The sequence below is a fragment of the Oryx dammah genome, unplaced genomic scaffold, assembly GCF_014754425.2.
Source record: "Oryx dammah isolate SB20612 unplaced genomic scaffold, SCBI_Odam_1.1 HiC_scaffold_28, whole genome shotgun sequence".
In the NCBI taxonomy this organism is placed as follows: domain Eukaryota; kingdom Metazoa; phylum Chordata; class Mammalia; order Artiodactyla; family Bovidae; genus Oryx; species Oryx dammah.
The window spans coordinates 92304306-92327282 of NW_024070212.1; the positions used below are offsets into that span (position 1 = coordinate 92304306).

At 38.2% G+C, this 22977-nt stretch overlaps 1 protein-coding gene across 2 annotated transcripts in view; it reads left to right on the forward strand.

Annotated features, from left to right (window-relative positions):
- Positions 1-22977, forward strand: part of NRDC (nardilysin convertase) — a 113541-nt gene that overhangs the window by 20902 nt on the left and 69662 nt on the right. Inside the window, exons 2-6 of one of the 2 annotated variants that reach the window (XM_040231137.1) lie at positions 15876-16203; positions 19010-19143; positions 20056-20125; positions 20282-20363; positions 21183-21336. In XM_040231137.1, coding sequence (XP_040087071.1) covers positions 15876-16203; positions 19010-19143; positions 20056-20125; positions 20282-20363; positions 21183-21336 — 768 coding nt within the window. The remainder of the gene's footprint in view (positions 1-15875; positions 16204-19009; positions 19144-20055; positions 20126-20281; positions 20364-21182; positions 21337-22977) is intronic. The other variant, XM_040231138.1, reaches the window with a different exon arrangement.

Consider the following 22977-nt stretch of genomic DNA (forward strand, 5'->3'; position numbering starts at 1 on the left):
GAACACTGGTTCAGTGTAGAGAAACTTGACTATGGTAACATTCTTAGCTTCTTTCTCTACCTCTTCTTCTCTTTCACAGGGGGAAATTAGTGGTACAGTAGATTAGTAAGTACAGTAAATTAGTGAGTACAGTAGAGTGACCAGCATGGTCAGTCTAATCTTTTCATCTCTCTTCATTCTAACCTGCAGACAGTCAGTATTTTGCCGTATTCTTGGCTAGTGCAGTAAACTGAGTGCAGGACAGGCTCTCCAATTTGAGGGAAAAGTTCTAGTGGATAACTTCAAATTAAGAGAGTGTTAGCAAGCCATTTCCAAACCACTTTTGAGCCATGTTTTCCAACCAAACTATGTCAGAGATAAAGCTGATATTTTGCTCTCTTTTTTTCTTTGCCTTTTTTTTTCCTCATCTGATCCTGAAATCAAGTGGGAAAGAAGTGCTTTTAAAAATTTGTTTAAATTAATTAATTTTTGGTTGCACTGGGTCTTTGTTGCTGTACAAAGGCCTTCTCTAGTTGTGGAGAGTGGTGGCGACCCTCCGATTGCATTGTTTGGGTTTCTTGTGGTGGTGGTTTCTCTCACTGTGGAGCACAGACGTGGACATGCAGGCTTTAGTAGTAGCAGTGCAAGGGTTTTCTTGCCCCACAGCATGTGAAATCTTTCTGGACCAGGGATTGAACCTGTGTCCCTTGCATTGGCAGGCAGATTCTTATCCACAGTACCACCAGGGAAGTCCGAGAGGTGTTTTTTTTTTTATTGTGGTAAGCTGTACATAACAATTTACCTTAACCAATTTTAAGTGTACTGTTCAGTGGCATTAAGTATATTTACATTGTTGTACTATCATCAGTTCAGTTCAGTCGTACAGTTGTGTCCGACTCTTTGCGACCCCATGAATTGCAGCACGTCAGGCCTCCCTGTCCATTACAAACTCCTAGAGTTCACTCAAACTCATGTCCATCGAGTCGGTGTTGCCATCCAGCCATCTCATCCTCTGTCGTCCCCTTCTCTTCGTGCCCCCAATCCCTCCCAGCATCAGAGTCTTTTCCAATGAGTCAACTCTTTGCATCAGCTGGCCAAAGTATTGGAGTTTCAGCTTTAGCCTCAGTCCTTCCAAAGAACACCCAAGACGGATCTCCTTCAGAATGGACTGATTGGATCTCCTTGTATTCCAAGGGACTCTCAAGAGTCTTCTCCAACACCACAGTTCAAAAGCATCAGTTCTTCAGCACTCAGCTTTCTTCACAGTCCAACTCTCACATCCATACATGGCCACTAGAAAAACCATAGCCTTGACTAGACGGACATTTGTTGGCAAACTAATGTCTCTGCTTTTGAATATGCTGTCTAGGTTGGTCATAACTTTCCTTCCAAGGAGTAAGTGTCTTTTAATTTCATGGCTGCAATCACCATCTGCAGAGATTTTGGAGCCCCCAAAAATAAAGTCTGACACTGTTTCCTCTGTTTCCCCATCTATTTCCCATGAAGTGATGGGACCAGATGCCATGATCTTCGTTCTCTGAATGTTGAGCTTTAGGCCAATTTTTTCACTCTCCTCTTTCACTCATCAAGAGGCTTTTTAGTTCCTCTTCACTTTCTGCCATAAGGGTGGTGTCATCTGCATATCTGAGGTTATTGATATTTCTCCCGGCAATCTTGATTCCAGCTTGTGCTTCCTCCAGCCCACCATTTCTCATGATGTACTCTGCATAGAAGTTAAATAAGCAGGGTGACAATATACAGCCTTGACGTACTCCTTTTCCTATTGGAACCAGTCTGTTGTTCCATGTCCAGTTCTAACTGTTGCTTCCTGACCTGCATATAGGTTTCTCAAGAGGTAGGTCAGGTGGTCTGGTATTCCTATCTCTTTCAGAATTTTCCACAGTGTATTGTGATCCACACAGTCAAAGGCTTTGGCATAGTCAAGAAAGCAGAAATAGATGTTTTTCTGGAACTCTCTTGCTTTTTCCATGATCCAGCAGATGTTGGCAATTTGATGTCTGGTTCCTCTGCCTTTTCTAAACCCAGCTTGAACATGTGGAAGGTCACAGTCCTTGTATTGCTAAAGCCTGGCTTGGAGAATTTTGAGCATTACTTTCCTAGCGTGTGAGATGAGTACAATTGTGTGGTAGTTTGAGCATTCTTGGGCATTGCTTTTCTTTGGGATTGGAATGAAAACTGACCCTTTCCAATCCTGTGGCCACTGAGTTTTCCAAATGTGCTGGCATATTGAGTGCAGCACTTTCACAGCATCATCTTCCAGGATTTGAAATAGCTCAACTGGAATTCCATCACCTCCACTAGCTTTGTTCGTAGTGATGCTTTCTCAGGCCCACTTGACTTCACATTCCAGGATGTCTGGCTCTAGGTGAGTGATCACACCATCATGATTATCTGGGTGGTGAAGATCTTTTTTTGTACACTTCTTCCGTGTATTCTTGCCACCTCTTCTTAATGTCTTCTGCTTCTGTTAGGTCCATACCATTTCTGTCCTTTATCAAGCCTATCTTTGCATGAAATGTTCCCTTGATATCTCTAATTTTCTTGAAGAGATCTCTAGTCTTTCCCATTCTGTTGTTTTCCACTGTTTCTTTGCATTGATCGCTGAGGAAGACTTTCTTATCTCTCCTTGCTATTCTTTGGAACTCTGCATTCAGATGCTTATATCTTTCCTTTTCTCCCTTTGCTTTTCACTTCTCTTCTTTTCACAGCTATTTGTAAGGCCTCCCCAGACAGCCATTTTGCTTTTTTGCATTTCTTTTCCATGGGGATGGTCTTGATCCCTATCTCCTGTATAATGTCACAAACCTCAGTCCATAGTTCTTCGGGCACTCTATCAGATCTAGTCCCTTAAATCTATTTCTCATTTCCACTGTATAATCATAAGGAATTTGATTCAGGTCATACCTGAATGGTCTAGTGGATTTCCATACTTTCTTCAATTTAAGTCTGAATTTGGCAATAACAAGTTCATGATCCGAGCCATGGTCAGCTCCCGGTCTTGTTTTTGCTGACTGTATTGAGCTTCTCCATCTTTGGCTGCAAAGAATATGATCAATCTGATTTTGGTGTTGACCATCTGGTGATGTCCATGTGTAGGGTCTTCTCTTGTGTTGTTGGAGGAGGGTGTTTGCTATGACCAATGTGTTCTCTTGGCAAAACTCTATTAGCTTTTGCCCTGTTTCATTCCGTATTCCAAGGCCCAATTTGCCTGCTACCCTAGGTGTTTCTTGACTTCCTGCTTTTGCATTCCAGTCCCCTATAATGAAAAGGACATCACTTTTGGGTGTTAGTTCTAAAAGGTCTTGTAGGTCTTCATCGAACCGTTCAACTTCAGCTTCTTCAGCATTACTGGTTGGGGCATAGACTTGGATTACTGTGATATTGAATGGTTTGCCTTGGAAACGAACAGAGATCATTCTGTCATTTTTGAGATTGCATCCAAGTACTGCATTTTGGACTCTTTTGTTGACCATGATGGCTACTCCATTTCTTCTAAGGGATTCCTGCCCACAGTAGTCGATACAATGGTCATCTGAGTTAAATTCACCCATTCCAGTCCATTTTAGTTCACTAATTCCTAGAATGTTGACGTTCACTCTTGCCATCTCCTTTTTGACCACTTCCAATTTACCTTGATTCATGGACCTGACATTCCAGGTTCCTATGCAATATTGCTCTTTACAGCATCGGACCTTGCTTCTATCACCAGTCAAATCCACAACTGGATATTGTTTTTGCTTTGGCTCCATCCCTTCATTCTTTGTGGAGTTATTTCTCCACTGATCTCCAGTAGCATTTTGGGCACCTACCGACCTGGGGAGTTCCTCTTTCAGTATACTCTCATTTTGCCTTTTCTTACTGTTCATGGGGTTCTCAACAGAAGAATACTGAAGTGATTTGCCATTCCCTTCTCCAGTGGACCACATTCTGTCAGACCTCTCTACCATGACCCGCCCATCTTGGGTGGCCCCACACAGCATGGCTTAGTTTCATTGAGTTTGACAAGGCTGTGGTCCGTGTGATCAGATTGACTAGTTTTCTGTGATCATGGTTTCAGTGTGTCTGCTCTCTGATGCCCTCTCACAACACCTACTGTCTTACTTGGGTTTCTCTTACCTTGGACTTGGGGCATCTCTTCACGGCTGCTCCAGCAAAGCGCAGCCGCTGCTCCTTACCTTGGATGAGGGGTATCTCCTCACTGGCTGCCCCTCCTGATCTTGAACATGGAGTAGCTCTTCTTGGCTCTCCTGCGCCCGCGCAGCCACCGCTCCTTCACTACCGTCCATCTCCAGAACTTTTTTCATCCTAAACTGTGAAATAATAACTCCCCATTTCCTTCTCCTCCTGCAAGACCCTGACAGCTACCATTCTATTATCTCTTTGTGAATTTACTCTGGGTACCTCATGTAAGTTGAATTATATAATGCTTGTCCTTTTGTATCTGCTTTATTTCATTTAGCATATCTTCAAAATTCATCCATGTTGTGGTATGTATTAGAATTGCCTTCCTTTTTAAGACTGAAGAATATTCCTTTGTTTGTATATATCACAACTTGTTTATTTATTCATCTATTGATAGACATTTGAGGTGTTTCCTCTTTTTAGCTATTGTTAATAATGCTGCTTTGAACATGAGTTTACAAATTCTGTTCTAGTCCCTGCTTTAAACTCATTTGGGTATATATATCTAGATGTGGACTTGCTCAATTATTTGAGACCTCCTAGTGTCTTAGCGGGGTTCCTCGATTGGTCAGTGGTAAAAAATCTGCGTGCAGTGCAGAAGGTGCAGGAAACATGGGTTTGATCCCTGGGTCAGGAAGATATCCTGAAGGAGGAAATGGTAATCTACTCTAGTAATCTTGCCTCGAAAATCCCATGGGCAAAGGAGCCTGGTGGGCTACAGTCCAGTCCATAGGGTTGTAGAGTCAGATATGACTGAGCAAGCCAGCCAGCAAGCATATTAGCATTGCCTTGTAATAATCCACCTCAAAATCTAAGTGGCTGACAGCAACAATGATTTATTATGTTATTGTGGTTTTTTCGGACGGCTGGGCAATTTTTTTGTTCCTGTTTTCTGGGCTCACCTGTGTGGCTGTATTCATTTTGTAGGTTGATTGGAGCTAGAGGGTATAAAATGGCTTTAATCACATGTCTAGGGCCTTGGTGGGAACAGCTAGAAGGTGGGCCTTCTCTCTGCACTTAAACTATCCTCATGCATAGTCTAGTTTAAACTTCTTGACATGGCAGTTAAGTCCCAAAAGAGTGAAGACAGAAGCTGCAGGACATCTTGAGGCCTAGACTCTAGGACTTCACTACAAATTAAAGGCAAAGTTTACAGAGTTAGCCCAGATTCAAGGAGTGGGGAGAAATAGTCTCCAACTCTTGTTGGGAATATTGACCAGGCCACTAGGGGACCATTATTAAAATGGTTAGTTACACCTAATAACCTAACAACTGATCCACAGATGAGGAAACTTGAGAAATAGGGATGGACTGCCATTGGGGAACAAAAAGCCCTTCTGGTAGGTCATAAATGGGTTGGCTTGCTCTGTGGATTTTTTTGAGCTTGGTTGTTTGTAAGAACTATATTGTGTGCAATAAGTTTTTGTTTCTTTTTCTTTTTAAACAGTTATATGCTTAGCTTTAAACTAATTCAGCTTGGGTAAGAAGGTTTTAGCTGACTCAGAAAGGCTATATCAACTTTAGAGTTGTAACTGCCCTGGACTACAGGCAAAGCTACACAGATTTAATTTTTAATGGTTTGGGTGGGCATAACAATTAATACTTTTATGGACTTCTTAAACCAAGTCTGCAGCTTTAAACTGCAAAGATGAATAAAGTTTCAAGTATAGAGTAATTAATGACTAAGACTCTAGCCTTCAATTGTTAATTCCAGGTCTAGACAGACAGTACCTTTCCCTGACTTTGTGGTATCAAGTATTTCTTATGTATTTTTGGATTTAAATAAATGAACTCTTAACTGTGGTAATTTTAGTGAATGTAGCTTCAGAAAATTTTGGTTCATTTTATGAAGGAACAAATAAAAATGAATTGAGTGGGTACTTTATTATAAGGAAAATAATACTACCTTCCTGATTCTTGGGCTTGGTTTGAAGAAACCTACTTCAGTCTTTTAATTTCTTTTTTCTTTTTTTGGTCATACCGTACGATTTGGGCGGAATCTTAGTTCCCCAGCCAGAAATCTAACGTGAGCCTGACAGTGAAAGCACCAAGTCTTAACTACTGAACTGCTGGGGAAGTCCCTACTTCAGTCTTTATAGTCAGTACAGGAACCATGAGAGGGTGAAACTAAATTGAGGTAGACAGGTTGAATAAGCTAAAGGGAGAGAGGTTTTCTTAGACATCTTAGAAGAGCCTTATCCCTCCAAAAATTTATACACAGTTACACACACACACACATAAATAGAGACTACATGGTTTAGTTGGGAGGTAATGACAAGTTATATAATTACATGGTTATCTTCCCAGGTACCCTTTTTTGACCTGTAATGATTTAGCACTATCTAGGTCTAGAAATAACAATTTAAGACTAGAACCTGTGTGGCTAATTATTTTATCTCTGTATATGAAAATGAGGTTTTGAAAGTTACATAGTATACTATGGTACGGCCAGGAGATAATTTATTTGCATGTTTTTCTCTATGTGGAAATTTGGATGATTTCCAACTTTTCTCTATCACAAATGTTGCTGCAGTGAACATTGTTACATATCTTTGTGCATGTGTGTGACTATTTCTGTGAGGCATCTAGAATGTAATCACTGGGATAAAAGGTATGCAGCGTTCTCATTGTTAAGAAAATAGGTTTGTCATCTACTACAAAAATACTATACCCACTGAGATTCATAAGCAAGCATGTGAGAATACCCTGTTTGTATATATTTTTAAACTTATTTTTATTTGTTTTTGTTTTATGCTCTAATTGATTTGAAGGAACTCTTAGATGGTAAAGAATCTGCCTGCAATGCAGGAGACTTGGGTTCAATTCCTGGGTTGGAAAGACCCCTGGAGAAGGGAGTGGCAACTCACTCCAGTATTCTTGCCTGGGAAATCACATGGACAGAGGAGCCTGGTGGGCTGCAGTGCATGGGGTCACAAAGGGTGTCTGACACAGCTGAGGGACTGACACTTCTTTTGTATATTGTTATTCTCTTCTCTCAGTATACAGTTTTCTGTTAGATTTAGTTTATTATGTTTTATTTTAGAAGAATTTTAAGTTAGAATATAGTGAAATCTCCCCCAATATAATAATTTTGTATCTTATTTAGCATAAATTTTCTTCATCCCAATATTATAACAATACTTTCTCATAATTACTTTTAAGATTTTTTTCTTTTGCTCTGTAAGCTATTGAATTTATATGTGTTAGGTGTAAGGTAGAAATGGCTATTTTATCTCCCTAAAGAATTACCTGTTGTTTCAAAATCATTTATTGAATCATAATAAACCGTGTTACAATGATATTATAAATAGTGCTCTGTTTCTAGAACATGTTTTCTTAAATTGATCTGTCGGTATTCTTGTTCTAGTATACCCTTTAATTTTAATTGCTTTAAAAGATTATATTTCATAATTAGTAAGGCAGTTCCAATCATGTTTTCCCTTTTGAAAAAGTTCTTGACATATTTTTTTTTTGTCCATATGAATTTTAGAATCAGTATGCCAAGTTACCCAGGTAGTGCAGTGGTAAAAATCCGTATGCAATGCAGGAGGTACAAGAGATGCGGGTTCAATCCCTGGGTTGGGGAGATGCCTTGGAGTAGGGAGTGGCAACCTGTTTCTGTATTCTTCTCTGGAAAATTCCATGGACAGAAGAGTCTGTGGGAGGCTACAGCCCATGGGACTGCAAAGAGTCAGACACAACAGAGCATAGCACAGTCTCGACAGCTAGTTATACACACACACACACACACAAATACAAACTTATTGGGATTTTTAAATTGGAATTGCCTTGAATTTATAGGTTAATTTGGGGGAAGAATTTATATCTTTGTAATACTTGGTGTTCCCATTCCAACTGCATGCTATGACTAGTCAAGTCTGTTATCTTCTCATGTAAAATTTTCTAGTTTTACTGTTGTTGGATGAGAAACAGATTGGCTTCTGGTGCCATGCTACTTGGGCTCAATCCCTGCTAAACTTAGGCAAATAAAAAATCCTTTTCTTGTGTGCTTTAGTTTCCTCATCCATAAATTGGGAATAATAACTCATTAGGGTTATTATGAAGATTAAATGGATTAAGACTTATAAGTTAATATATAAAATGTGAGTGGTTATTGGATATATATTTATAGTTTCTTTTGCTTTTGTGAATAGATTCTTTTACTTAAATCTTATTTTAATTGGTTAGCTTTGGCCTACAGGAAATTTATGGTTTTTTTTTTTTAATGGTTCTTGATTTTGGATGCTTTGCTGAACACTTTTTTTACTCATTTTTGAAAAAATTCTGTTGCATTCTGTAGCTAATCATATACTTTTGCAGTGAATTGTTTTAGCTTTCAATATTTTGGCCTTATAGTTCTTTCTTGTTTGTTTATATTGTGGATTTGTTTTCATTTGCTAGGACTTATAATACATTGTTGAATAGAAGTGATGATGAAGAGCATTTTGTCCATGACTGTCTTTAAATAGATTTGATATTTGATTTATAGAAGTTAATTCTCTCTTGAATTTAACCCTTAGAAGTTAATTCAAGCTAAGGGTCATATGTGTTTGTGTGTGTACTTAATTTGTTAAGGAGTGGGTTTTGGATTTTCATTAAATTATTTTTATTATACAAACAATAAGTGTATTATTATTACAAAAGATTGAAAAATATGTAGAAATTATAGTGTAAAGCATGAAAGTTCTTGTATCTTGTTCTAATTTTATTCTCTCTCCATATATATATATATATTACTATTACATTTGGTTTGTGTCCTTTTAGTTCTTTTGCTACACTTTTGTGTACATTTAGGGCTTCCTGACTTAACTGGTGGCTCAGATGGTAAAAGCATCTGCCTACAGTGTGGGAGACCCGGGTTTGATCCTTGAATTGGGAAGATCCCCTGGAGAAGGCCATGGCAACCTACTCCAGTACTCTTGCCTGGAAAATCCCATGGACAGAGAAGTCTACAGTCCATGGGATTGCAAAAAGTCGAACACAACTGAGCAACTTCACTTTCACTTTCATAGCTCAGTTGGTAAAGAATCCACCTGCAATGCTGGAAACCCTGGTTTGATTCCTGGGTCGGGAAGATCCCCTGGAGAAAGGAAAGGCTACCCACTCTAGTATTCTTGGGCTTCGCTTGTGGCTCAGCTGGTGAAGATCTCCCTGCAGTGAAGGAGACCTGGGTTCAATCCCTGGGTTGGGAAGATCCCCTGGAGAAGGGAAAGGCTACCTACTCCAGTATTCTGGCCTGGAGAATTCCATGGTCTGTATAGTCCATGGGGTCGCAAAGAGTTGGACATGATTGAGCGACTTTCACTCACTTCACTTATGTACATTTAATGTATATTTGTGTACATTTTTGTGTATGTGTGTACACATAGTTTTATTTTTTTATAGAACTACCTGATATTTTGTTTCACTTAGCACATTAAATACCTATTATATATCAGGCCGCCTTTGGGCATTGGATTTCCTCTGCTTATTCAGCAGATGTTTCTTAAATGTTTCCTAAGTGCCAGGCAATGTCTTAGGTGCTGGAAATATAGCTATGAAGAAAAAGAAAAGCCTGTCCTCAGAGCAAACTTTCTAAAGGTGCAGACAGAAAATTAAAAAACAAAACAAAACCAAAACCAGAAAAAAGGGATGATAAATGATATGAAAAAAAGTTAAAACAGGATAAAAGAGGATAGGGATTGTTGTTCAGTTGCTAAGTCCTGTCCGACTCTTTTTGACCCCATGAGCTGCAGCTCGCCAGGTTTCCCTGTCCTTCACTATCTCCCTGAGTTTACTCTGATTCATGTCCATTGTGTTGATGATGCCATCTAACCATCTCATTCACTGTCGCCCCCTTCTCTTAGCCTGGATCTTTTCCAGCATTAGGATTTTTTCCAGTGAGTCAGGTCTTTGTATCAGGTGGCCAAAGTATTGAGCTTCAACTTCAGCATCAGTCCTTCCAATGAATATTCAGGGTTGATCGCCTTTCAGTTCAGTTCAGTTCAGTCACTCAGTCGTGTCTGACTGTTTGCGACCCCATGAATCACAGCACGCCAGGCCTCCCTGTCCATCACCGACTCCCGGAGTTCACTCAGACTCGCGTCCATCGAGTCAGTGATGCCATCCAGCCATCTCATCCTCTGTCGTCCCCTTCTTCTCCTGCCCCCAATCCCTCCCAGCATCAAAGTCTTTTCCAGTGAGTCAACTCTTTGCATGAGGTGGCCAAAGTACTGGAGTTTCAGCTTTAGCATCATTCCTTCCAAAGAAATCTCAGGGTTGATCTCCTCCACAATGGACTGGTTGGATCTCCTTGCAGTCCAAGGGACTCTCAAGAGTCTTCTCCAACACCACGGTTCAAACGCATCAATTCTTTGGTGCTCAGCCTTCTTCACAGTCCAACTCTCACATCCGTACATGACTACAGGAAAAACCATAGCCTTGACTAGACGGACCTTAGTCGGCAAAGTAATGTCTCTGGTTTTGAATATGCCATCTAGGTTGGTCATAACTTTTCTTCCAAGGAGTAAGCATCTTTTAATTTCATGGCTGCAATCACCATCTGCAGTGATTTTGGAGCTCCCAAAAATAAAGTTGCTCAGTCGTGTCTGACTCTTTGTGACCCCATGGACACCAGGCTCCTCCGTCCATGGGATTTTCTAGGCAAGAGTACTGGAGTGGGTTGCCATTTCCTTTTCCAGGGAACTTCCCAACCCAGGGATCGAACCCAGGTCTCCCACATTGTAGACAGACGTTTTTACCATCTGAGCCACCAGGGAAGTCCAAGGCAGAGAAACCAGAGATCAAATTGCCAACATCCACTGGATCATGGAAAAAGCAAGAGAGTTCCAGAAAAACATCTATTTTTGCTTTATTGACAATGCCAAAGTCTTTGACTGTGTGGATCACAATATACTGTGGAAAATTCTGAAAGAGATGGGAATACCAGACCACCTGACCTGCCTCTTGAGAAATCTGTATGCAGGCCAGGAATCAACAGTTAGAACTGGACATGGAACAACACACTGGTTCCAAATAGGAAAAAGAGTACGTCAAGGCTGTATATTGTCACCCTGCTTATTTAACTTCTATGCAGAGTACATCATGAGAAATGCTGGACTGGAAGAAGCACAAGCTGGAATCAAGATTGCCAGGAGAAATATCAATAACCTCAGATATTCAGATGACACCACCCTTATGGCAGAAAGTGAAGAGGAGCTAAAAAGCCTCTTGATGAAAGTGAAAGAAGAGAGTGAAAAAGTTGGCTTAAAGCTCAACATCCAGAAAACAAAGATCGTAGCATCTGGTCCCATCACTTCATGGGAAATAGATGGGGAAACAGTAGAAACAGTGTCAGACTTTATTTTTCTAGGCTCCAAAATCACTGCAGATGGTGACTGCAGCCATGAAATTAAAAGACTCTTACTCCTTGGAAGAAAAGTTATGATCAACCTGGATAGTATATTCAAAAGCAGAGACATTACTTTGCCAACTAAGGTCCGTCTGGTCAAGGCTATGGTTTTTCCCGTGGTCATGTATGGATGTGAGAGTTGGACTGTGAAGAAGGCTGAGTGCCGAAGAATTGATGCATTTGAACTGTGGTGTTGGAGAAGACTCTTGAGGGTCCCTTGGAATGCAAGGAGATCCAACGAGTCCATTCTGAAGCAGATCAACCCTGAGATTTCTTTGGAAAGAATGATGCTAAAGCTGAAGCTCCAATACTTTGGCCACCTCATGCAAAGAGTTGACTCATTGGAAAAAACTTTGATGCTGGGAGAGATTGGGGGCAGGAGGAGAAGGGGATGACCGAGGATGAGATGGCTGGATGGCATCACGGACTGGATGGACGTGAGTCTGAGTGAACTCCAGGAGATGGTGATGGACAGGGAGGCCTAGCGTGCTGCGATTCATGGGGTCGCAAAGAGTCAGACACGACTGAGCGACTGAACTGAACTGAACTGAAAAAACAAAGTCTGACGTTGTTTCCACTGTTTCCCCATCTATTTCCCATGAAGTGATGGGACCGGATGCCATGATCTTCGTTTTCTGAATGTTGAGCTTTAAGCCAACTTTTTTGCTCTCCTCTTTTACTTTCATCAAGAAGCTTTTTAGCTCCTCTTCACTTTCTGCCATAAGGGTGGTGTCATCTGCATATCTGAGGTTATTGATATTTCTCCTGGCAATCTTGATTCCAGCTTGTGTTTCTTCCAGTCCAGCATTTCTCATGATGTACTCTGCATAGAAGTTAAATAAGCAGGGTGACAATATACAGCCTTGATGTATTCCTTTTCCTATTTGGAACCAGTGTGTTGTTCCATGTCCAGTTCTAACTGTTGCTTCCTGGCCTGCATACAGATTTCTCAAGAGGCAGGTCAGGTGGTCTGGTATTCCCATCTCTTTCAGAATTTTCCACAGTATATTGTGATCCACACAGTCAAAGGCTTTGGCATAGTCAATAAAGCAGAAATAGATGTTTTTCTGAAACTCTCTTGCTTTTTCCATGATCCAGTGGATGTTGGCAATTTGATGTCTGGTTTCTCTGCCTTTTCTAAAACCAGCCTGAACATCAGGGAGTTCACGGTTCACATATAGCTGAAGCCTGGCTTGGAGAATTTTGAGCATTACTTTCCTAGCATGTGAGATGAGTGCAATTGTGCAGTAGTTTGAGCATTCTTTGGCATTGCCTTCTTTGGGATTGGAATGAAAACTGACCTTTTCCAGTCCTGTGGCCACTGCTGAGTTTTCCAAATGTGCTGGCATATTGAGTGCAGCACTTTCACAGCATCATCTTTCAGGATTTGAAATAGCTCAACTGGAATTCCATCATCTCCACTAGCTTTGTTCATAGTGATGCTTTCTAAGGCCCACTTGACTTCACATTCCAGGATATCTGGCTCTAGATTAGTGATCACGCCATCATGATTATCTGGGTCATGAAGATCTTTTTTGTACAGTTCTTCTGTGTATTTTTGCCACTTCTTCTTAATATCTTCTGCTTCTGTTAGGTCCATACCATTTCTGTCCTATGGACTGATTCGATCTTACAGTCCAAGGGACTCTTAGGAGTCTTCTCCAACACCACAGTTTGAAAGCATCAATTTTTTTGGCACTCAGACTTGTCATCCACCTCTTGTATCCGCTTATGGCTACTGGAAAAATCGTTTTGACTATGCAGACTTTTTTCAGCAAAGTAATGTCTCTGCCTTTTAATACACTAAGTTTGTCATTGCTTTTCTTCCAAGGAGCAAGTGTCTGAATTTCGTAGTTGCAGTCACCATCCACAGTGATTTTGGAGTACAAGAAAATAAAATCTGTCATTGTTTCCACTTTCCCACATCTGTTTGCTGTGAAGTGATGGGACCGGATGCCATGACCTTCATTTTTTGAATGTTGAGCTTTAAGCCAGCTTTTTCACTCTTCTCTTTCACCTTCATGAAGAGGCTCTGTAGTTCCTCTTTGCTTTCTGCCATGAAAGTGGTGTCATCTGAATATCTGAGGTTGTTGATATTTCTCTCAGCAATCTTAATTCCAGCTTGTGAGTCATCCAACCCAGCATTTTGCACAGTATACTCTGCATATAAGTTAAGTAAACAAAGTGATAGTATATAGCCTTGTACTCCTTTCCCAGTTTTGAACTAGTCTGTTTACCTATGTAAGGTTCTAACTATTGCTTTTTGTCCTGCATCCAGATTTCTTAAGAGACAGGCAAGGTGATCTGGTATTCCATTTTCCAGTTTGTTGTGATCCACACAGTCAAAGGCTTCAGTGTAAACAGTGAAGCAGATGTTTTCCTGGAATTTCCTTCCATGCTTTTTCTATGATCCAGTGGATGTTGGCAGTTTGATCTCTGGTTCCTCTGCCCCTTCTAAATCCAGCTTGTACATCTGGAAGTTCTTGGTTCACATACTGTTGAATCCTAGCTTGAAGGATTTTGAACATTACCTTGCTAGCATGTGAGATGCGTGCAATTGTGCGATAGTTTGAACATTCTTTGGCATTGCTTTTCTTTGGGATTGGAATGAAAACTGACCCTTTCCAGTCCTGTGGCCACTGCTGAGTTTTCCACATTTGCTGGCATATTGAGTTCAGCTCTTTAACAGCATCATCTTTCAGGATTTGAAATAGCTCAACTGGAATTCCATCACCTCCACTAGCTTTGTTTGTAGTGATGCTTCCTAAGTCCCACTTGACTTTGCACTCCAGGTTTTCTGGCTCTAGGTGAGTGATCACACCATTGTGGTTATCTGGGTCATGAAGACCTTTTTTGTACATTTCTGTGTATTCTAGCCACCTCCTCTTAATCTCTTCTGCTTCTGTTAAGTCCATACCTTTCTGTTTTTATTGTGCCCATCTTTGCATGAATATTCCCTTGGTATTCCTGATCTTCTTGAAGAGATAGATCTCTAGTCTTTACCATTCTGTTGTTTTCCTCTGTTTCTTTGTATTGATCACTGAGGAAGACTTTATCTCTTCTTGTTATTCTTTGAAACTCTGCATTAAGATTTTTTTTCCTGCTTTGTCTTTAGCTTCTCTTCTTTTCTCAACTATTTGTAAGGCCTTCTCAGACAACCATTTTGCCTTTTTGCATTTCTGTTTCTTGGGGATGGTGTTCATCACTGCCTCCTGTACAGTGTCACAAACCTCCATCCATAGTTCTTCAGGCCCTCTATCAGATCTAATCCCTTGAATCTATTTGTCACTTCCACTGTATAATCATAAGGGATTTGATTTAGGTCATACCTAAATGGTCTAGTGATTTTCCCTACTTTCTTCAATTTAAGTCCGAATCTGGGAGTAAGGAGTTCGTGATCTGAGCCGCAGTCAGCCCTCGGTCTTGGTTTTGCTGATTATATAGAGCTTCTCCATCTTTGGCTGCAAAGAGTATAATCAGTCTGATTTCGGTATTGACCACATGGTGATGTCCATGTGTAGAGTCTTCTCGTGTTGTTGGAAGAAGGTGTTCTCTTGGCAAAACGCTGTTTTCCTTTGTCCTGCTTCATTTTGTGCTCCAAGGTCAAATTTACCTGTTATTCCAGATATTGCTTGCCTTCCTACTTTTGCATTCCAGTCCCCATAATGAAAAGGACATTGTTTTGGGGTGTTAATTCTAGAAGATCTTGTAGGTCTTCATAGAACCATTCAACTTCAGCGTCTTCAGCATTACTGCTTGGGGCAGAGATTTGGATTACTGTGATATCGAATGGTTTTCCTTGGAAACGAACAGAGATCATTCTGTCATTTTTGAGATTGAACTCAAATACTGCATTTTGGACTCTTTGTTGACCTGAGGGCTACTCCATTTCTTCTAAGAGATTCTTGCCCACAGTAGTAGATATAATGGTCATCTGAATTAAATTCACCCATTCTAGTCCATTTTAGTTGACTGATTCCTAAAATGTTGATGTTCATTCTTGCCATCTCCTGTTTGACCACTTCCAATTTACCTTGATTCACAGACCTAACATTCCAGGTTCCTATGCAGTATTGCTCTTTACAGCATCGAACTTGACTTCCATCACCAGTCACGTCCACAACTGGGCATTGTTTTTACTTTGGCTCTGTCTCATCTTTCTTTCTGGAGTTATTTCTCCAGTGTTCTCTAGTAGCATATTGGGCACCTACCAACCTGGGGAGTTCATCTTTCAGTGTCATAGTATAATGAATAGCTGACTTGAATGTTTTGTGATTTTTTTTTTTCAATTTTTATTTTTTAGGTACATCAAATTACGAAATGGCTTGCAGGCACTTTTGATTTCAGACCTAAGTAATATGGAAGGTAAAATGGGTGATGCAACAGATGATGAAGAGGAAGAAGAGGAGGAAGAAGAAGAGGAAGATGATGATGATGACGATGATGATGATGATGATGATGATGAAGATTCTGGAGCAGAAATAGAAGATGATGATGAAGAAGGTTTTGATGATGAAGATGAGTTTGATGATGATGATGATGAACATGATGATGATCTTGACACTGAGGATAATGAGTTGGAAGAATTAGAAGAGAGGGCAGAAGCTAGAAAGAAAACCACTGAAAAACAGGTGTGAGTCATGTCTGTTACATCTTTTTCTAATTTGAGAATTCTTTGTGATAAGTTCCAAACTTATGTTTTGTCGCTTACTGGCAAATAGGAAGTATATATCTGTTGATCTTCAGTAAAGGAATATTTATTCTATGTAAAGATTACATTTAAAAAAATATTTTCCTCTAGGAACTTCCTTGGTGGTTCAGTGGTTAGCAGTGGTTAAGACTCTTTGTTTCAACTGCTGGGAGCCTGGGTTTGATCCCTGGTCGGGGAATTAAGATCCTTCATGCCAGATGGTATGGCCAAAAAATTTAAGGAAAAAAAGCTTCTTTTTGCTCTATCATGAAATTGACAAATGCTCATTATAGAAGCTAATGGAAAATAAAAACAAAAATATAATAGTTGCCCATAACCATAACTCTCAGAGATAATCACTGGGAGTATTTGACGACATATTTTAAAAACAAATGCCTGGAGCTGTGAATCTGCAAAGTTCTTAGCCTGGGATAGAGGAATAAGAGAATGTATTATCCTTGGAGAGACTGGAAAAAGCATAAGAGAACAAGTGTAGTGTAGAATTCTTACATAGGCCTGTGTTTCTGAGAATCCTCATGGGTAATTTCTGTGTAAGTAACTGAATGTGGTTTGTATTTTTATGGGGAAGCATCAGTGGTCCAAATAATTAATAAGTAAACTGGAAGAATTAAAATAGAAATGGGGAGTTGAGCTTAGTTAGTGAAACATATTAATAACAGTAGGTGAATAGATAAGTACTGGTTGATAGAAATAATGTTCCTCTCTGGATAGTTTTTGAAGAATGCTTCCATTTTGAAGTAGAAAATACCTATATTGGAGTATAATATTCTGGAGCCATTATAGTGGAATTGACTAGCAAATGTTTGTTAAAGCTAGTATCTTAAATATTGGTAATATTTTCAACATGGTACCATTCTCAAAAAAATGAATTAAAGTTCAGATTATTAACACTAAAATCCAAAAGATCACATGTATAACACTATAAAATCAGCCCTCAAAATGTGACAGTTTGAAATGTAAGTAGTAGGTATGTCTTAGATAAATTGATGGGTACTCTTCCTGGAAAAAAAAATTTTTTTTAAAGAAGATTGTGCCAGTTGTTTCACTTAGGCATTGGAGAGGTTGAGTCATGTTTAAAGAAGCCTTTCCCTCTTGCTATTCAGATTATAATTGATGCCTGTTTTGGCACAGCAAGATGGGCCAAGTGATTTTAGCTTGGAAGGCTTTGGGGATAAAACCCAAAACACCAGGAAGGCTGTTGTCTTTATAGTCTATATAACCTAAAACACTAGGAAGGCTATAGTCTTTATAGTCTCTATAGTCTATACTAAAGTCTTTATAAATGAATCAGGAGTTAATCAACTCACTTTTAATTTAAAATAGATCTTATAGTTCCAAATAGAGAAATAATAGAAGAGAAGAAATAAGTCAAGTGGGAAGAACAGTGATAGTTAAGAAACCTGAATTCTGAGATTGTCATTATCTTTACAAATGATCTTAGACTTTTTCATTTTCTCATTTTTTCCCCTCATTTCTAAAACAAGAGAATTAGATTACATAAATTTTGAAGTCCATTTTAGCTCCAGACTTACTGTGTTATAACGTCATAGCTGAATATTTCTGGTTTATAAACTTCTTCCTGTATCTCTATTAATAGCTTTTCCTGTATTTGGACTTCTTCATACCCTCTGTCAACTGATAAGCAAAACTCTAGGATTAAGTTAAAAATTTTTTTGACAGCCAATTTTATTGTCAAGATATAATAAAATATTTTAGATTTATATAGCAATTATGAACCTGTTTGACAAAAGAAGATGTGCATCCAGTATTTTGGGTACCCCTTTTTATTTTCCTTGAGCTTCCCTGGTGGCTCAGAGGGTAAAGTGTCCTCTTGCAATGTGGGAGACCTGGGTTTGATCCCTGGATCAGGAAGATCCCCTGGAGAAGGAAATGGCAACCCATTCCAGTACTCGTGCCTGGAAAATCCCATGGACAGAGAAGCCTGGTAGGCTACAGTCCATGGGGTCGCAAAGAGTCAGACATGACTGAGCGACTTCACTTCACTTAACTTTTATTTTGCTTATTACATACATCAAACTCTAAATGTTACCTTGTCTAGAAGCAGCAGGGTCAGATTCTAGTAATCATTTAAAAAATGGCTTAGATGCTGCCTGTCTTTTCTGAGAGCTTGGTATGATATATTCCCTCATAAGATACTGATAGCTGATTTTCTGGATTTTAGAAAGGAATGGAGGAGGTTAGTGCAGTTTGAAGATGAGATCAAATTGTTTTATGCTGTGGGTACAGTAGTGAAAGGAAAGATCCCATGATTGTAGTCATGGAAAATTATTTATATTCACTGAATGAATTAATGCCTACAAAAGGTAAATAAAGTAGGTAGTCTAGATAAGAGGTGGCTTAAGAATAGTATAGGATTTTGCAGTGGTTTTATGATTTTTTTATTTGAAAAATGTGAACTGTGTTTAAGATGAATATGTGAATTTGTAAGGATAGTAGAAGAAAATTTTTTGAGGTTTTTGGAAAACATTTACCTAATTAGGAAGTTGGCTACTCTTTTAATCATCATTTTTAACCCCCTCCACTTTCCTCCTCCCAGAGGAAAGTTGTTCTTGATCTTAAAGTTTTGATAAATTAACAAGATTGGAATTTAAGTGTGATATATGCCAAATTATGATTTGTTCAAGGCTTTCTTAAATCTCAAGTATGAATTTCTCAAGTATGAATTTTTTGGATAGATAATTCTCAAGTATGAATTTCTTTTCTAGCAATTGCAGAGCCTGTTTTTGCTGTGGTCAAAGCTGACTGATAAACTGTGGTTTAAGTCAACTTATACAAAAATGTCTTCAACCCTGCTGTTCAAGACAAGAAAGCTTAATGGGGTAGTTGGAGCTGAAAGCAGGTTAGGCATCTATTAAACACATCACAGAACCCATTAGACTGTGCTTTGAAGAAGTGGATATTCCCTCATGTTTTAACTAAATTTATGTGTCTACGTCTTAAATAAGGGATTTATGACTATCAAGTGAGGCTGTTTGGTTCTTCCAAAAATGTACGCCCCCGCCCCCCTGCCAACACATGGTTAGACTTTATACCAGGTGTACACTATTTTTTTTTAAAAAGCCTTCTAAGAGGATAACCATTTATCAGAATAGTCTGTGTCATCAAATGTGTTAGCCCTTTAAAATTGACGTTTGTAAAATTTGGGAAAGTTAAATTTCAGCTTTCTATCCTTTAGGATTCAAATTGACTATTTTTCTCTCCTTTTTTGTGTCTTTTAACTTATTCTGATATAATGGTTGCCCTGATCATTTTAAATGCAGAATTTGGCATACCTCCTGACCATCTATTTTGTTGCAAATTGATTTTCCCAAAGTACTTGGAAAATGTCAACCAATAAGTAATGTATTTTTTATACCTTAAATAAGAAGTGAAGAACTAAAAAGCCTCTTTAAAGTTTAGTTCTGTAGTTCTTTAATGGCTTAAAATTTTTTAATAACCATTAATTTATTATCTTTGTTAGATGTTTTCCTGAGTTGTTATTTTATGCCCTGTTTTAATAAAAACAATATTTTCTGAGTGACATATTGAGAAGTTTCCATCTAGTAACTTAAATTAATGAACACAGAGTCTTTAATTGTTTAGAGATCTTTAGAGAAAATCTCCTCAGGTATATTCTGCAGATTTCTGAAATCTGGTTAATCAGGAAACAAACTTGGTTCAGAACTTTGAAATGCTGACACAAAATGATACTTGGGTGGGCTGGCCAGTCCCCCTTGGCTTTTTCCCTGTCTGTTTCTGCTTTTTCCCTTAGGTCTGCACCTGTTCAGCATTTTGCAGGATGGCAAGAGGAGGAGCAGCAGGGTGAAACTGACACAGTGCTGGTGAGTTTCACTTTGCTGCTCCTCCAGATTCTCAGGGAAAGAATTCTGTTACTTTCTATTGGATAAGGTCCATCTCCAAGTGAATCCTTAAAACGAGATGACATCATTATTCCTGTAGGATTGACTCACTATTTGTATGTGTTCTACTTACTCCAGTCTGCAGCGGCTCTTTGTGTTGGAGTTGGGAGTTTTGCTGATCCAGATGACCTGCCCGGGCTGGCACACTTTTTGGAGCACAGTAAGATCTTTGTAAAATATCATTCTCGGGTGTGTTTTTTCCTCCAAATTTGTAAGAATTGATTTCACAGATAATAACTGGTTTGATAGGATTGTGATAATGTTTAATAAGAGAAAAACTAAGAAAAAAATCTTAGTGAATATCATAGGGGAAAGATTTAATTTTAATCTTGAGTGTACTTGTTTTGAGGATTAGAGTGAAACTGCTTAGGAAGCTATTTTAAAATGTAAGTCTTATTATTCAGGTATAGTAAGGCCAACCAATCAGGAGGAAATTGCTAGTCTTTAGGAGTTTAGACTGTCATCTTGAGAGGGGCAGTTCCTCCAGGACTGGCAAGGCCTTAAGATGTCAAAGAATCAGAAATACAAAAAATAAAAAGGCACGAATAATATCAAAGCAAAACAGTAAATCTTCAGTGTAATTATTAATGTACCCAAGTAAAACCTTTGTGAATGCTATCCAGTTATGAACTCTTGAATTACTACTTCTTTGTATGCTAGTTTTCTAAGCTACTCAAGGGTGAATTTCTTACCTTATGAGCTTTTACAGTAGAAATTAATTTGCATATATGTCAGTTTACATTTTAACCTTTTCAAATAAATTATATATTTCATTAAAAATATTTAGTTTTTTAATTTAAAAGTAATATATGAGCATTATAGAAAGTTAAAAAACAGAAGTTCTATGAAGAAAATAAGTATTATCCAGATGTAATCACTGTTGGCATATTTTCTACCAGTTTTTTTGAAATTTCATCCTTGTTAATAAAAGCATTGTCTGTATCTTTGTGTTCTGTGACTTTGTATTCTTTTCACTTAGTGGTATTCATGGGTAGCTTGAAATATCCAGATGAAAATGGATTTGATGCCTTCCTGAAGAAACATGGGGGCAGTGATAATGCTTCAACTGATTGTGAACGTACAGTCTTTCAGTTTGATGTCCAGAGGAAGTACTTCAAAGAAGCCCTGGACAGGTAACTAACCCAAAATATATTTTTATTTTGATTATCTGGTGCCATCTTACAACTGGCAATGTTGGGCATTGTTCTGTGGTATTTCTTTTCCAGCAGTACTCTAATTCTGTAGGATTATCAACAATACTTTATTTGGAGAAAAGAGCAAATTGTAAATATACCTTGGCTCTTATTCTGTAATACTTAGTCTTTGTATTAAAGATTAAACTGAAACCATTTAAACATCTTTTGAATTTTGTAAATAATGTAGTCTCTGTTGACTCATTATTGCAATTATTATTTTCTAATTTAGTAGAAAATATGGAAAACAGAGAAGGGAAAAAGAGGTAAGATTGCTGTCAATTTCATAATCCAGAGATAACCATGATTGATATTTTGGAATGTAGCCATCTATATTTGTAACATATATGGGATCAGCTTATTCATATCTTTTCATATTTTAAAAACAAGGTGTATCACATTTGTATACAGTCTTATAATTTACAAAACATGACTAAGTAATTGTATATCTGTTTAACCATTCACATATTATTGGACAGTTGAATTATTTTTAGTTTTCTGGTACTATGATGCTGTAGTGAATATTCTAGTCTTTGTGTACATCCTTAATCATTTCCTTTTGCTAAGTTCTAAGGAGTGAAATTTCTGATTGTATTTGCATGAATATTTTTAAAACTTTTTTAAAAAGAGCTTTTGATACTCAAAATTATCTTCTCAAAAGTTTGTCAGGGCATTAATAGAGCTTTGATATAGCAAGGTTGTAAGGCAAAGCATACAGTAGTAAAAAGAAGTCACTTCATACCAAAATCTAGATAAATATAAGGTTGAAATAATAAGAAAGAAAGAAATAATCGAGTTTGACCAGTATAATGTAAGGTCTGATGGCGGTTTTTGGTCCATTTTTTGTTGGTTATCTCTAGTATCAAGAATTTGGCAGATACCTGTTTGAGATGTCTTGAATGAATTAATACAGATTTTTTTTAATATAAAAAATGCCATAAAATCAAAAACAAATGACAAAAAAAAAAATTCTCAAAACATGACAGTGGTTAAGTTTTCTTAAATTGTCTCATCCCTTAAGAATTAATTTGACCCTGAGAAAACTTTTGGATAAGTTCCTGTAAGTTGAAAGCGTATGCCATTATTTTCAAGGAAATAAATATTTGTCTGTTCTTGAACCCCCAAGTTAACAGCTTTTCCACTAAAACAATGCCAAAATCCCATTAAAATTGACATAATTACTTTGATGACAGTGTTTAATAGGATACAACATAGTGGTTTTTCTTCTTTAATCTGAAATTTGGCTGTCTACTTTGTATTCAGTGAAATAGTTTATAGCTCTTTTTAATCGAATACTTAAGGATATACTCACAGTACATATATTTGATATCAGTGTTTATCTATATAAACATTTAATTTCAAAATAACAAAAGAATAGAGACAAAAGAAGTTAATCAAACAGTGCAAATGAGGCCCAAATTTATCTTTTTATAAACTTAGAAAATCAGGAATGCTCTTTAGGGTGACTGCGTGTTTGCTTTGATTTCAAAGTTTTCAACTCCCACGTTTTACATCATGTTAAGAAAACTTAAGCAGTAGACAGATTGAATACTCAGAAATAAACACATTTCATTGGAAAAA